This window comes from Triplophysa dalaica, chromosome 23 (assembly GCF_015846415.1).
Source record: "Triplophysa dalaica isolate WHDGS20190420 chromosome 23, ASM1584641v1, whole genome shotgun sequence".
Taxonomy (NCBI): Eukaryota; Metazoa; Chordata; class Actinopteri; order Cypriniformes; family Nemacheilidae; genus Triplophysa; species Triplophysa dalaica.
In genome coordinates, this window is record NC_079564.1 from 10,693,402 (window position 1) to 10,709,151 (window position 15,750).

The 15,750-nt window shown below is 35.7% G+C and overlaps 2 protein-coding genes across 2 annotated transcripts; one reads left to right on the top strand and one right to left on the bottom strand.

The window, feature by feature from the left end:
* Nucleotides 1–8,952, bottom strand: LOC130412860 (coagulation factor XIII A chain-like). The gene is made up of 14 exons (XM_056737640.1): nt 8,829–8,952; nt 8,314–8,505; nt 7,275–7,526; nt 7,048–7,166; nt 6,835–6,942; nt 5,867–6,044; nt 5,024–5,162; nt 3,899–4,002; nt 2,786–2,874; nt 2,508–2,661; nt 2,013–2,291; nt 1,661–1,821; nt 1,420–1,556; nt 1–470 (listed from the first exon to the last, which is right to left on the bottom strand). Exons 1-14 carry the CDS (start codon nt 8,950–8,952, stop codon nt 233–235), a joined length of 2,274 nt encoding a protein of 757 aa, XP_056593618.1. The 3' UTR covers nt 1–232.
* Nucleotides 8,953–10,373: 1,421 nt separating this feature from the next.
* Nucleotides 10,374–12,124, top strand: ly86 (lymphocyte antigen 86). The gene is made up of 5 exons (XM_056738858.1): nt 10,374–10,533; nt 10,756–10,842; nt 10,929–11,057; nt 11,754–11,806; nt 11,937–12,124. Exons 1-5 carry the CDS (start codon nt 10,380–10,382, stop codon nt 12,018–12,020), a joined length of 507 nt encoding a protein of 168 aa, XP_056594836.1. The 5' UTR covers nt 10,374–10,379; the 3' UTR covers nt 12,021–12,124.
* Nucleotides 12,125–15,750: the final 3,626 nt, after the last annotated feature.

Consider the following 15,750-nt stretch of genomic DNA (forward strand, 5'->3'; position numbering starts at 1 on the left):
TACAGCAGAGAAAAATCAACAATTGTGATTACAATGACAGTTTGTTAGTTAATAAAGTACATGAGCCCCTGATCAACAAGATCATGTAAAATTCACTAAATATTTCAGATATTTCCACTTCTTTACTCTGGTAAAGTCAGGATGATTCAAGGAAATGTAAATTTGAATGAGATTATCTTTCAAAACATTTGTAAAGCAAGCTTAAGTAAAATAAGAGGGACTAGGAACTCTTTTATGGGTTGTTAATCACATTTTCCACCTCTCTTTCTTTTTCTATAGGTACTTCCTCTACTTTCTTCTCGATCTCTTCTATCACCGGGTTGGCCGCAGCCTTCAGTACATCGAATTTGATCTCATTGGTGACCTGTCTCAGTGCAGCGCAGTCCAGACTCGCGATCAACGTCTTTTTCCCATAAATTAGAGGGATGATGGACTCTTTATATTTGATTGAGCCGCCAGGGAAGATCTGCCTGCAAGTGCAAATACAAACTTTTCGTGAATCTGCAAAAACTTAAGTGCTTTCTTAGTATTTTGAAGTATTTTGAAGTTTCTTCATTTTCTTAAGTAAAGAAATAAATATCTCAAGCAAAATGACTTAAGACGTAACATATTTACTAATGCTTAAAACAAGAAAAAAGTCTGCCAATGAGGTAGGAAAAATAAAGTTGAAACTCGAACTAAAGTAACAGTTCATACTAAAATGAAAATTGTGTCATAATTTTTTCCCCCTCTTGTCATTTCAAACCTGTATAAATTTCTTCTGCATAACACAAAATAATGTTGCTAACCAAACAGCACTGGCACCCATACACTTCTATTGTATAGACACAAAACCAATGCTAGTGAATGGGTGCAGGTTACCAACATACTTCAAAATATGTTATTTTATGATATGCGAAAGAAAGAAAAGACATTCAGGTTTAAATTGACATTTTGTTATTTTTGGGTTAACTATCACTTTAAAGGGCTAATTCGGTTTTCCTAAAAAGGTGATCAAACTGCCCAAAAATCCCATAGATTTACATTGATAGAATGTTCAGCTGAGGATGTTTAGTTTCAAGCTGTTAACTCTAAAACATGAACACACACTCATACACAGTAATTCTATCACAGTCTACATTTCTTCCACTTCACATTCTACTCAACTTTAGACTAGACTTTCTCAAGCCAACATAAAGTTTGTTTACAAACCTTACCTCGTTTTGTTTTTAAACATTTGTACTGAAAGCAAGACAAAAATATAGAGTAATAACTTAATTTAAATGCATCTTTTCTTTTTTGCATGTTGTATATGATGGTAAATTGTCAAATGTAAGATTATACAATCTTTTAGTAGTCTTTAGGAAGCATATTATTGACACATTTCCCTATATATCTATAAATGTCCTACAGTATTGCTTTTTATAATCAAAAGTTTACTTGTATTTTTTCAACTTGGTCTTTATCAGACCAGGCCCATCAAGGCGGAGCTGCACATTTTTCAGGATGAAATTATATGGATTCAAGAATTCCACGGAGACCATGAGTTCCTTCCCCACCTGGGGAGTCCCGTTGACCTGCAAGAGATGAATTACAGCCGCATCTTATACCTTTCTTTTATCAAGAGCATAAACACGACTCCTGTAAAGTTCTTTAATGTGTATTATTTGTTTAAATAAACCTGTATAGTCAATTCAGGAGGGAGAAGGGTGACAACTCTCATGGTGGAAAGGGACTGGTTCAATTCCTCAATGTGTCCATACACAACAAACAGCAGATTGGATTGTTCCACCAGCTCACGCATGTACTCCGCAGCTTGGATGCTTATTTGTACTGTTTCAGCTGTTAATAAAGTTGAACATTTATTCATTTAGTACATGCTTTTATCCAAAGCCAATAACAAATGAGATGGCAAGGAAGTGACAAAGTTTTAGTTTTAGCTTAAAACTTTCTGACACAGTTGGCATCACAGTACGTATCAGAAGCAGCGTCACAACACACTGAATCACTATCACCGGTAAAATCTGACTCACTCTGCGAAGGCTCCACGGTTGCATCCTTGTTTTCGGTCTTGAAGACCGAGCTGGTAACCCCAGTGTAAAACACAACACACCCGGTCAGGATGATACTGATGGTGCATTTCTCGGTGGTCTGGTTCTTAATGTTTATATTCAGCTTGAAGTCTTCACCCATTTTGACGACATCAGCCTTGAGCTCCATGTCCACACCAGCTTCAGTAAGTGGAAAGTAATCCCCGATGGCAACACCACGGCGCTCTGCCATCTGCATGGCCTCCCTCTCCTTGAGAGTTCCTAAAGTCAGAGGTGTTGAAAAATGACACAAAGGAGAATACAGGCTACCCAATCTGATTTTACGGGAATTCGTAACTATTTTACCAACGTGGCTCCTCTGCAAACCAAACGTTGACCAGTAAAGGGTTTCGTGAGATCTAAAGGTCACGTTTGGGACATGATGTTCTGAATCTTATGTAAAAGCACATGAAGTAAAGTGAAAGCAGATGCACTTACCCTCTGGATATTTGTAGGTAGTAGTGATGTCCTCATATTCATTACTGTCACACTTTTTGGTCACAGTGAGTTTTCCCACATACGCAGTGTCCACATAGATGATTTTTGTTTTTCCAGTCTTATCAGCCTTATGGTAGATCACATCACTGTTCAGCTGAAGACAGACGTTTTCAATTACGCACATGCAATTTTAGCAGTTTGCCTGGATTTTCTTATCTACAAAACTTGATGATATCTGAAGTAAATATTGTCGTGTAAAGTAACATTGTGTTCGTTACCTCAGCAAAAACAAATCTTGCATCAAACGGGTAGCTGAGTTCTCCTTCTTTCACAGCAGCGACAGATGTCGGGCCACATCGATAAAGACCTTGATGAGAGAAGCCAAAAAACCTTTTCATTCCATTAAGCATAGCAGGATGCACGTAAAAATGTTTTTTAAATATTATATATTAAAAATGTAAATATTGAGTCCGTTTTACTGACAGTCATGCATTATATGTGACCCATCCAGTCTGTTAAAGCCCAGATTAATGGGAAAGTTTGCCCCAAAATAAAAATTCTATCATCTTTTACTCACCCTTGTGACTTTTTGAACCTGTATGACTTTCTTTCTTCCGAAGAACACAAAAGAAGATATTTTGAAAAAAGTTGTCAACTGAACAGCACCTGCAGCCATTCACTTCTATTGCAATGCAAGTGAATGGGTGCTGGCTACATTTGTCAAAACATTTTCTTTTGTGTTCTGCAAAATAAAGAAAGTCATACAGGTTTGAAATGACATGAGGGAGAGTGAATGCTGTCCCAATTCTCATTTTTGGACAAACATTCACCATGAATATACATAAAATCATACCTTATTTAAAGAAAATAACCCTGAATATACTGAAAAATATACTGAAAAAATATAATGCATATACTTTTTCATACATGAAAATGAAATATAATAAATGATTTAATACATAGACAATTAATATGTAGGAAAATATATTTTTTATGTGTAAGCGAAGGCATTTTTCAGTTTTATTTTTGGACAAAACAATGAAATGTAGAGTCAATCAATGTTTTTGTTTTAACAACTGTATCTCAAAATCTATCATATCATTTATCAATGACACACATTATCTATTTACTTCTTTCTTTAGATTCCTCATAACTTGATTGTATGACGTAAGACTGGACATTCAAAGACAAGGTCAAATTTTACAAAAAGCACCTACTGTATAAGTTATATTTTAAATGAGGAAAACTCCCACAGGGTAAATGTCAGATGTGCTACACACAAATAAAAACAGAGATAACCAATCCCTCCTTGAAGCAGACATCTGGACGCATTCCAATCATTTTACAAGTAATTAAAATAACATTCACCAAAACTACAGTCATGTGCATACCATCACTGGTCTCCTGTGGGGTGGCGTCAACCACCTGCCACCCCCAGAATTTTTCCGGCAGGTCAGTTCTCTTCATGTACACCTCATTCCAGCAGTGATAGTTCCTGTTAAAACACATTTGGGTAACACTTTATAAATGTGTTCGTCAATGATTATTAAGTAGTTTGCAAATGCATTATAAAGAGATTATAACTGCATGAATAAAAGGATTCTAACGAAATACCTGCCAAATAGTGAGCCAGTATAAGAAAAACAATATAACACCTTACAGTGTCCAGTCTGACAGACTATATTGCAAACAACATCAAGATAATAATATATCTGCTTAAGAGTCAACTGAATAATGAATAAATACATTTATTAAGCATTTATAACATGTGTGTTAAAAATGGCTCACTATTTGGCAAGTATTTCATAGAATGCCCTCTTTTTATTTATGCAGTTATATCTGCTTCATAATGCATTTGTAAATGACTTATTAATCATTAATGAACACATTTATAAATGCTTTATAAAGGGTACCTTAATGTAAAGTGTTACCCACATTTGTATTGCTTCTAAAATAATAAACCTTAAAAACTCAATTTAAAACAGTTCAGGCACAGTAATACAGAACTGAATTATATTTGCCTTGTTGATCATCTCACTTCATTTTTTAAGGTAAAATAGCACCTGGAGTGCAATTAACTTTCTAATTATACTGTCTAATAATATAAAAATGTATATTTTATTTAACTTATGTTCACATGAATTTATATTATTATTTTAATGTATAATAATCGTATTAAATGAACGATTTGTTGTATTTTGTTTTGTGTTCATTTTAGTTAATAAACAATTTGTTTAATGGGTCCTGTAGTTTTGTCATATTTAAAGAAACCGTATGGGACAATGACATCTAGAGAGATTTGTATCGCAGTCTAAATAAAGCCAAGAAACAGTTCTTCTCGGTCTCTTTTGCTTGCTCTCACAAATCATCTACAGGCACTGTATTATTTGCAAATGTGAACCGGAAATTAAGGCCAAGCACTCTGCATAATTTCATGACCTGACATCCAAAGTCAGAACACAGTCAGTAGCCGACATAGTTGATTAGGTCTAATTGTAAGCGTCAGGAAATCTCACCAGACTGAATCTCTTGTTTTTTCTTTGTCCAGTTTACCATCTTCATCCAGAATGATGTCTGTCTTCAGGTTGCCCGTGTTGTCGTGAGCAGAGCTGTAGTTGGTGATGACCCTCGCCGGTAACCCCAGACAGCGCAAAACTGGGTAAACAGGTAGGCTATTACAAATGGACAATTCCGTGAAAATGTTAATCATACCACAAAAAAATGTAGTTTATACCAGCGGTTTTAACTATGGTAGCAGCACAGATTTTAAGATTTGGTGGTTCAAATACCCATGTGAGATCTCTCTTCAAATTTTAAAGCATTTGTGTTTTTTCATAGTCGGGTATGTGCCATTTTCAGGATTGTAACATCCATAACGCTACATATTCCTCATAAATGGACACATGAAAATAAATATAGAATAACTATTTTATGTTCTATAAAGAAGCATCCCTTCTCCATTCATTGGGTATTGTTGCTTAAGGATTGTGCATTTTTTTACAGAAAACCTTCAAAGTATATCGTCTCCCAAAAGACGCTTCCTTATTTTGCATGTTTATTTCGCTTTTTTTAAATAGATTTTTTTTATAGACTGACATTTTTTCATGTTTAGACTCTATCAACAGATGGTTCAATACAATCGTCACAAATGTCACGTCCATAAAGCTGGAATTCCTATACAGTTATGCAGTACCTATGTCTTATCTATGTAACTTAGTCAACCAGTACACGTTCAGGAGTGATTCATCTGTTCTCTATGACTTGTTTACTCCAGCATTTAAATCTGGTTGTCACTTCTAAACTTTAAAGGGTGCACATGACACAAAAGTAGCCTATTTAAGTGCGATTGCCATACTTACAAGTGTTCAGTACACCGGCAAATACCCAGCATTGGGCAAAAGCTACGGGTGTAGCTCCCTCGCTGGCATATTTCAGCAGGATTTCAGTACTTCCAGTCCAGGCGGTGGGAGATGTGCCTTCTGAGTATTCTCCACTCCAGTTTCCAATCAGAACACCATCATCATCTTGAGCGTTCATCTGAAAATATACCACCAGGTATCCAAAATGAACACAATCTGTTTATGTTGCTCATGACGCTATAAGACAGAAATATGCTTCTGTATAACATTTACCATGATTAAGATCGGCAATGCGGTTAAATGGAAACTCCTCTGCCATCTATAATATTTCCACTCAGAAAGTGTTTCCATTACAGTTTAAAAGGAGATCTCATGTCACAAACAGAGCTGCGATTTGCGACGTCTGCATTTAAAAGTTACCCGTTAAAAAGAAAGATCACAGATCGGATCTCTGTTATAAACCGTTTAAATAGAGTGCAAATGTAGTGTCCTGCATCTTAGATATTTCGTCTGAGAAAAAATACTCTCAAAATGTCTCCATTAGAGGATCAGAAGTTATCTTAACGATGCCACAAACTACGCACAGATTTGTCAAATCAGCAATCAAAAGTCAATATTATCAAAGCTTTCTAGACGAACGCGAACATTTCTATAAAATGTCTCCCAAATCCAGATTATTGACTTCCACAACCACTTCCATACTCTTTATGTACGTCAACACTTATCTTATTTGTTTCTATTTCATTTTTTCTTAAGTATTTAAAGAGAAACATCTGAGACTTGACACTTAAATGAAACACAACGGAGAACTCCATCAAACCTCTTTAGTTATGAAAGAGCGACATCTGGGCAATAACATAATGGGAACTGAAGATGTTACTTAGACAGACCTGATAGTCTGATACCTAACAGAGAACTCTATCAAATGTCATGAGCTATGAAAAGATCATGCAAACTTCACATCATACCAGAGCTGAGGCCTGCCGGATTACTTCAGTCGCATTTCCACGAAATACTAGCGGTACTTTGGCAGAATCCAGAATCAGAAGGCAGGCATCCAGAATTCCTTGTTCAAACTACAAGAAAACACATAAAAGTGTCAACAGCGGTGGACAGACGACCTTTGATGGTCACTGATATGACAAAACATCCCGAATGATGTCCGTGGGGATTTTACGGACCTGCCCAAAGTTCCATGAGCGGGAGGACACTTCGTTAAAGTCTCCGATGAAGATGACCCCCACATCATTCAGGACATACTCCTGCCTCTCTTCTTCTTTTTTTATGTACACCTGATCCGCTGTGTAGAGACACATATAGCAAGACTGTTGGCCTCAAGCAACATTTCAAAGGCTGTCCTGTTGTTTTATATCAAATGTGAGCACCATATGAATGCAGTTGTACTCACCAGAGTCCCAAGGATTGAACAGCACATAAACATCATTGTCGGGGTTTCTCGGGGTGCGCTGTTTCCCTACATCACTCACAACAACCATGAAAATACGGAAGCGGCCCACGATGCAGTTGGGGTCCGGTGTGATGCCCACCGTCACGTCTCTTCCCTCGATGTTTACGACGCGACACTTCCAGCTGACATCACGGTTCTCTTTACCGATGGACATGACGATGTAGGTGCCCTTGTTTTCATCAGGTTTACTGCCTGTGTGAGATGAGGACAACAGATATTTGCATGTAGTGGAAGAAATGTGAATAGGTGGGATTTTTTATTCATTCACCCGGTAACGTTTGGAAGACGAGAAGCTTTGTGTAATCAGTTTTATTTACCAATGAAATGTAGCATCCATCCAACTTCAAAAACAAGATTTGTTCATATTCATCTTTATAGCAATCCCAACTTTTCTTGAACGCTTATGCCAGCTTTATCTCTATTTTTGGTAAAAACTTCCTATTCACGGTATGTTGTTTAAACGGTGACATTTTATTTCTGATCATTTATCTTCAAATAAAAGATGGTGTTATAGACCGTTTCATAGGACGCGTACAACAGAACTTTAGTTAAATTCCGGTCTGTGTTTGGCCAGTGTCTAACAATATAACTATTTTATTTATGTTCATATTCATTTGTATTATTATGTGACTGAATAATAGTTTATTAAATAAACGATTTGTTGTATTTTGTTGTATGTTCATTTTATTAAATAAACAATTTGTTGAATGGGCATTGTAGTTTACCAGATGGGACGATGACACCTAGCGGTGGAGCTTGGTAAAGCAGTCTAAATTCAAAATATTGGGGAGACAAGTTTAGCCAAGGAACGTTAAAGGTTCTTGTCGGATTCTTTTGCTTGTCATCCAAAATAATACACAGGGACTCTTGAAAGCGTCTATAACACTATATACAATAAACACCTGTGCAACGTTTAGTATTGTGTTTTACAGACCAGAAGAAATAATAATTTGGGTAAAAAATATTAAAAACTGCTCACCAATCAGAAATTCCATCTCCACATTGTCCTTCTCTTTATTGAAGTCGCGGTCAAATTTAATGATGATAGTGAATTCTTTATTCCTGCGCACGATGAGGTTGGAGTTCTTGTATTTGTCTGTGATGTGCTCGGCCTTGTTCTCCGTCACACGCATGTCAACGCTCAACACAGAGAGACTCTCAGCTAGTGTTGCTAGAGAAGACAGAAAGCTCAACGTGATGAAAAGATCACAGAAGTGTGTTGTTCTTTATCCTTACATTAAAGATGAAAAATGGGCTGACAAAAATCTAGCTGTAGGATTTTACTGAATAAGAACTGATGATTGATTATTGATGTATGTGAACTAGAAAGACCAAATTGTGTTTGTTGAAAAACATCTTGTGTGTGACATTTTTTTATGTGATAGTAAAAACAGCCAATTTCTCAGTATTTGTGATACACATGACATTTTGTAATCATGTGACACTAATCAAATATGTCAAAAAAATGCATTCACAGGGATGGCTTTACTGTACCTTCATCTGGGGTTCCTCTTGGCTGCAAACCATCATAATACAGTTCAAACCGAGGAAGCTCACTCTCGACTGAGTTCGACGTGGCGTTGGTATAACGACCAACCGTGCGTTTCTTGGCTAACATAATCCGTCCTCACGTTAGCCTGAACGACAGATATCAATATTAAAAGAATTTAGACTTTTATAATACTGAGTTCAGACAAGATCAGACTAGGCATTGTGGGAGAAAACCAAGTTAAGAAGTTTTTTGTGTGTTTGAAAAACACTTAAAAAACCTGCCGGTAAAGCAAAAGAAACATTCACGAAATGAACAATCCAGTCATTAACAGTGATGTACTCACTGTCTTTGTAGAAGAGTTGATGGGTCTGCAGAGGATGCTACAGGCAGATGTGCTCATGAGGATCCTCATACTGATTCATATAGGGTCAGGACTTCCTCATCCATTGAAGAAAAACACCTCCAAGGAAGCAGAACATCCAAATTCAACATGATCCCAAGATCAAGTCAGCCTGACATACTAACTGAATGACATTTTTTCAGTTCTTGGTGACAACATCATTTTCATCAAGATCTCTTGTGACCCTGCGGGGGAAGTTTGTCAAACTCCAGATTTATCCTAACTGAGGCAGGAACAAGTTTTTGGTGAAATTTTCATGTCAATATTTCATAATACATTATAATATTATTTTATAATAAATTATTGTGGCACTATTGTGTGCTCTTTACACTTACAATTAGGTTTAAAAGTCTCTAATGATATGGTGTGTGTATTTTTTCATCCAAACTTTGTTCAACATTTCACTCAAAAGACTTTTCCTAATTCAATGATCAAGTCTTAAGTTAAAATGAAGATAGCCTATATATCGCTGATGTCCTTCTGAAATCTTGTGTATCTCCATATTTCGGGATTTTCATTTTTGTCATAAATTATTATTATTAGTCATACTTTGCAAATATCTAACCAATAAGAAGTATTTAAAAGTGCTTGTAAACTTGGAGAACACAGTAGGCTATTTTAATAGTGTTTTTTCCATTTCCTGAAAACTTTGAATTTTGTGGTTTCGGAAGGACAGCGATGATATGAAATGTTTCTGGGTAGGCCTAGTATGTACACATTCACAGTGCATTTCACACTAGATGAGTTACATTGCTAGCAGAGATTGGCTAAACCTTATCTACACTGGACACAGGCACACCGCATCCAGTGTGGACAACATTTTAAATTATGATGGGTTCTATTGTGTTTCTAATGTCTAATGTCTTTTGTTATGTCGTGTTGTTTTTTTAGCAAAGATATTATTTTCGAAGGTTGACTTCTCTGCTTTATGAAGTAAACAAATTCAGCTCAAAAATAAGTGACATCAAGATAACCTGCCCTGTCATGTTAGACTCGTCCTATGCCATGTCAACAAACCATTGTTTTAAGAGGGAAGTAAAACTTGTCAGGTTGTGTCATGTTGATGTGTTTGACCCCAATTGAGAAGTTGTTTCATTTTATTTCATTAGTTCCGATTTCTGTTCATATGAATCCAGACAGACTCGTAACGGCTATGGGGACTTGTTTGTTTGATATTACATTGCCAAACATTTTGGTTCTCATTCTTCTCATTTCTCAGGTGCATTTGGTTCATTCTCAGGATGTCCAATGGCCCATTCACGCAGTGTGCAACTCAGAAAGACTTACAATTACTTACAGGAGCTGTGGTGAGATCAATATATCAACATCTAAATGTTCTCTTTTTTTGTCTTGTTTTGATGAGAAATACCAAAAACTTATCTGTGAACGCTTCTTTAAGCGCTGTTGAATATCAGTGACATCAGTGATAATATTTATGTTGTTTTTATATCAAAGAATGTTCATTCAAACATCTCTTACCGTCATACAGTGCATATCGATTAAGTTGATTTATTTGTCATACGTTATAGACCCTTTACAGGATGTGGGCTTCACATTCCTCCCTTGCCCTAACAAATTAACAGATCCAATAAAAATCAGATTGGCTTTAATTCTAAGTGAGTTTTTCATTTGTATATATTATCATACATTTTAGATGAAGGTCAACAAAGCCTAAAGAAGTAACTGTGTGTTTTCTCGTCAGGGCAGTCTGTCCATGAGTTATATTCATCAGCTGTGCTTTTGCTAAATGGCTACGAAATGTTGACGTGGAACGAACCCCTCTGTCTTCCTCATTTCCAACGTTTCACATTTTGTGGAAGCAGACGAGGAGGTGAGGATTCAGGAAATGTACCTTCTAAAAAGATAGTTCACCCAACAATATACTCATCCTTATGTCCTTCCATTTCATTCTCCTGCAGAACACAAGAGAAGATATTTTGAAGAAGGTTGGCAACCACACAACATTGACTTCAGTTGTACTGTATGGGCACAAAGCCACTGAGACATTTCTCAAAATATCTTCTTTTTTGTGTTCCACGGAAAGATTCACAGTTTTGATTGACATGAGGGTGAATAAACAATGACAGAATTCTGGTGAACAACCAGTAATTATGGTGCATTCAGAATATAAAATATAAGTTCCCAAAATCACAAAAAAATACAATATGTGACACTAGACAACAAAACCAGTCTTGTGGGTCAATTTTTCCAAATTGAGATATTTACGTAATCTGGAAGCTGAATAAATAAGCTTTCTATTGATGTATGAGTTGTTATAATATGACAATATTTGGCTGCAATACAACCATTTAAAACTCAGGAATCTGAGTGTGCAAAAGTTATTTGTTGTTGTGAAAATTGCCTTTGAAATTGTTAATCAGGGGCACTGTGGTAGGCCATCCACTCACAAAAAATAAAGTTTTCATATATTAATGGTTGAAATTTACATTATATCTTGGTAGACTGGTTTTGTGATCCAGGGTCACAGATTAGGACTAGGAGTAACGTTTCGTTATTCTTTCTACAGAAATTATGACGCTTGATTCATCATTTCAGTTAAAGACAGACATTCCTATAAAGGTTGTATTATTTATTTGGTTTGGTTTCCACTTGCACAGAATTTCCACTTACAAAGTTAAGCTTTGATTTACTGTTACTATTAACATACATGGGTTGTATTGCCTAATGATTCATATGTCTCTTTTCACAGGGTGATTTTACTTTACTGCTGAATGCAATAAATCAAGATGGCTTCCAGATTGCATGTGTGAATGCAACTCTCAGCTTCAAGTGAGACCAGAGGGCCTGTTCTTAAGTGCAAATGTTCCTTTATTATTAGACAATTGTAAAGAAAAAGGTAATAGTAGCCTAATAAAGGTACTACAACTTTTGCAGACATTGGTCATTTTGTTGGCTGTTATTAAACCATTTTAGAGGGGGTTTTAGGTCAATATAAGGATAATTTATTAACTTTACAATATTCCTAACTGCAGCTTTATGAGTCTACTCTCTAAAAATGAACACATGAACCGGCAATGAACAAATGTCTCCATAATCTTTATAGGTTTTTTTTTAAATATAGCAAGTAGAATTTATCAGATAATTCCAGACTAAATAAAATAAATAAAAATATCCATTGTAATAAATATATAAATAATGACTAAATAAATGAATTAAGCACCTTTATAAGTATTTTTCAGGCCAAGAAATCTTAATAAAAACATATGTAGTAAAAATAATAGTTACATGTTTTTTTTGTTACAAAAAATAAATGTATTATATTATATTATAATTGCTTATACACATACATTAGTGCATGTCTTTTACGTCATCTTATGAGTATGCGGAATCAAGTTAAAAATGTTAATGATTATTATCTACAAACGTCAACAGGTTGTGTCTATACAGCCAGTTCTGGTTTTCACCAATAGATGGAGCCATTAACCCTTCCCATCATTTTAAAGCACTCTGTCCTGTTTCCTCTTCTTCAGCCACTCACGATTGTTAAGCAACGATGTTCACAACTGATTGTTTATATGTATTTGTGTTATTTGTTCTGACAACCTATGGAAACAAAATATTGAAATTACTTTCTACCTCCAATAAACTGTAGAAAGTTGTGTGAAGAGAATGTTGAAACATCAAAATTTATTATAAAGAAAACAAGCTTAGAAGTATAATTTGTTTTTGAAATGTGTAATTAATACCTTTCGACGTCATATGAAGTGATGAGACATGATAATCTAGACACACAGACCTGCTGTAATGTACACATGAAATTAAAAAGGCAGATCTAGCTGAAGTTGGGTTTTGTTTTCTTGTGACTTTCAGTCACCAGACGTTACATCTGCTTCCTGCTTTATTCTAAATACATCTACTTACTCATTTTCTTGTCATAAAAAGGAAAACTTCCATTGTAAAAGCCACTGACAAGTGTTGTGAAATCAGTATGACCTAAATATCACATGTTTTTGTGATTTGTTGAGTAAAATGTAAACTTTTTCGGAAAGTGAAAATAAAAACAGCTCATCCCATTTGTACTGTTCTGGTCATATGTAACACACAGGTGCCACTTTGTCGCTTCAGAAGGCTCAAAACGTACATTTAAGGGAAGCTTGACATGCAACAAATTGTTTACATTTGGAAAGTGATCATCCTTAATGTACCGGTTAAAGACCAACAGTAGTTTAACTTTACAAAGCTTCAAGAAGTTATCAGACCTTTCCACCGAAGAAAACTCTTGAGATTGTAATCTATTTTGCTATGAGGAAGTACCACACGTTACAACGGTTGAATCCACAAACTTTGCTTCAATGTATTTTTGTCAGTGCTTTACTTTTTTAATGAACAGAAAAGCATAAAAATGATTTGGGCCCAAGTAGTTAACCAAATTCTGCGTCATCAAATGCTCTGCAAGGCAAACAACGGTTACCTACAGTCATCTATCACTGAGGAAAACCAGTTTTTTCACCTATCACCCCTACCTGTGAGGAAACCAAATTAATAGTTTTTTTCCAAAATGAGATCACTACATGTGTTTTTAAACATGTTTAAAAATCATGTTTTTCATTGCGTTACCATTTTTTAATTGTGTTAGTTAGCTGTATTTTTTGAGTTATTATGGCTTTAATCAAAACAAAACAACTGCGATTTTGAAAACATTTGAAAACAGAGTTATCTCATTTTGTAAATAAACTCTTTACATTGTCTGTTGTGACCAGCTAATCTAACCTATACAATGTATAACCTTATGCTTATTTAAGCATCGTCTTCATAACATGAAATGTGCAGTGCAGGAAGTGCTAATGAAGCTTTATCATTCTTAATGTGTGTATTATTCCTATTAAAAAAAATTGGAGATAAAAAGTATTAAACATATGTTTAATTTGCTGTTTGTTTTTGCTGTTTGGGCCTGTGAGCTCCAAGCACTACAAGCAGCCAACATCTTTCCTAAAGAGCCCAATCTACCTGACCAAACTTTTTTATTTCTAATCAAGCGGTTATACATGTTGCATCTTTCATGCCGTAAGGAAATGGCCTACATCTTAAAAGTCGGTGTCTTCAGACTGTGGTGCTCTGAGGTATTCTTTCAGGCTTGTTCACAGAGGATAAAGGAAACCTTTTGTTGCTGTGAAAGGTTGTTCCCTAGCAACAGGGTTGCATTTGGAAGCCTTGGTAACGGTCAATAAATAACATCACTCTCAAGTTTCGGCTAGTTTGGAGATGGAGGTCTCCCTACATCTTGTCTTACTTTGCAGGCCGCGTTCACTCTGAGGATTTGTGCTGTGCATGTTGCTTTAACATCAATGTGTGAAGGTTTAGATTACATAGACCTTTAAATATTTATTCTTATATTTTTACGAACAAAAAATCGTCAATTAAGTCAGACTGCAAAGATCCATTGCTTGAACGTGAGCGGCCAACCATTTTACATACTTTCGGAGGAAATTATAAATTACTCAAACGAGTTATTCATTGACCCATATCATGGCTGAACAGACCCTACATGAACTCCTCACACTATGCAGAGTTGAACATTCAAAACTCTTCTACTAAGTAAAAAAGCATATCTTTAAAAGATATGAGGTCGTAATTACATTCTATATTAAGTATTCTGCCATTGCATTTCATTTAATATATCTGAGATGAAAAATGTGAAAATGACATGAAACATTAGTTCAATGTACAATAAGAATATGTTTAACGCTAGAACTTTTGCTTAAAAAAAAAAGTTACGATTAATAGAAGTTGTAGATGTATTGTTTGTGTAAGTTCATGTTTCAAACACAAACCTATCAAAGTGTTTTTATATAACCAAATGATAGCATGATGAGAACTTTATGAACTTTGTGTAACGTAACTGTATGCATAAAGTAATCAGTAGTCAGTCAATTATAATATCCAGTATCACAATGGAAAGCGATGCTTGGTTGTCAGTGTAGTGGGGGCAGGTCTGGCCTGTCTAATCAGCCTGTGCTGGAAGAGGGGGAGGATGGGGAGGGTCTAATATCCCGCTATCAGTACCAGGAGGAATTTGCAGCTTTAACCACTAACAACAGACAAAACATCACAGATGATAAAACTAGTCCTGAAAACTTAACACATCTCTGAAAGTAGTGTCACTGTTGTGTAAAGTAGTAACCCACATTAATTGTCAGAGCCGTTCTGAAATGTAAAAAGAAAAAATACTCACATTATACATCGTTAAATGTTTCAATTAGTTTAATTGTATTTTTTTAAGACAAATGTAGGCCTCCCATAGGATACAACACAGTGTTAACGCTTCGATAACGTCTGTCAATGGCTTTGATCGGGTTGGAGGAACGTATTAAAAGGATGCGAGGGGAGGATAAAGCTTTTTTTTAGTTTAACGGACAGTGTAACTTTTGTCTCCGGGATGCTTGTCTGTGGCTGCAGCTTCAGTAACACGCGTCCCCTTGGAGACTAGCGTAGGAGCAACACGTGATACTCCGCCTTACTTATCAGCTTTAGAGAAGAGAGAGAGAGAGAGAGAGAGAGCGAGC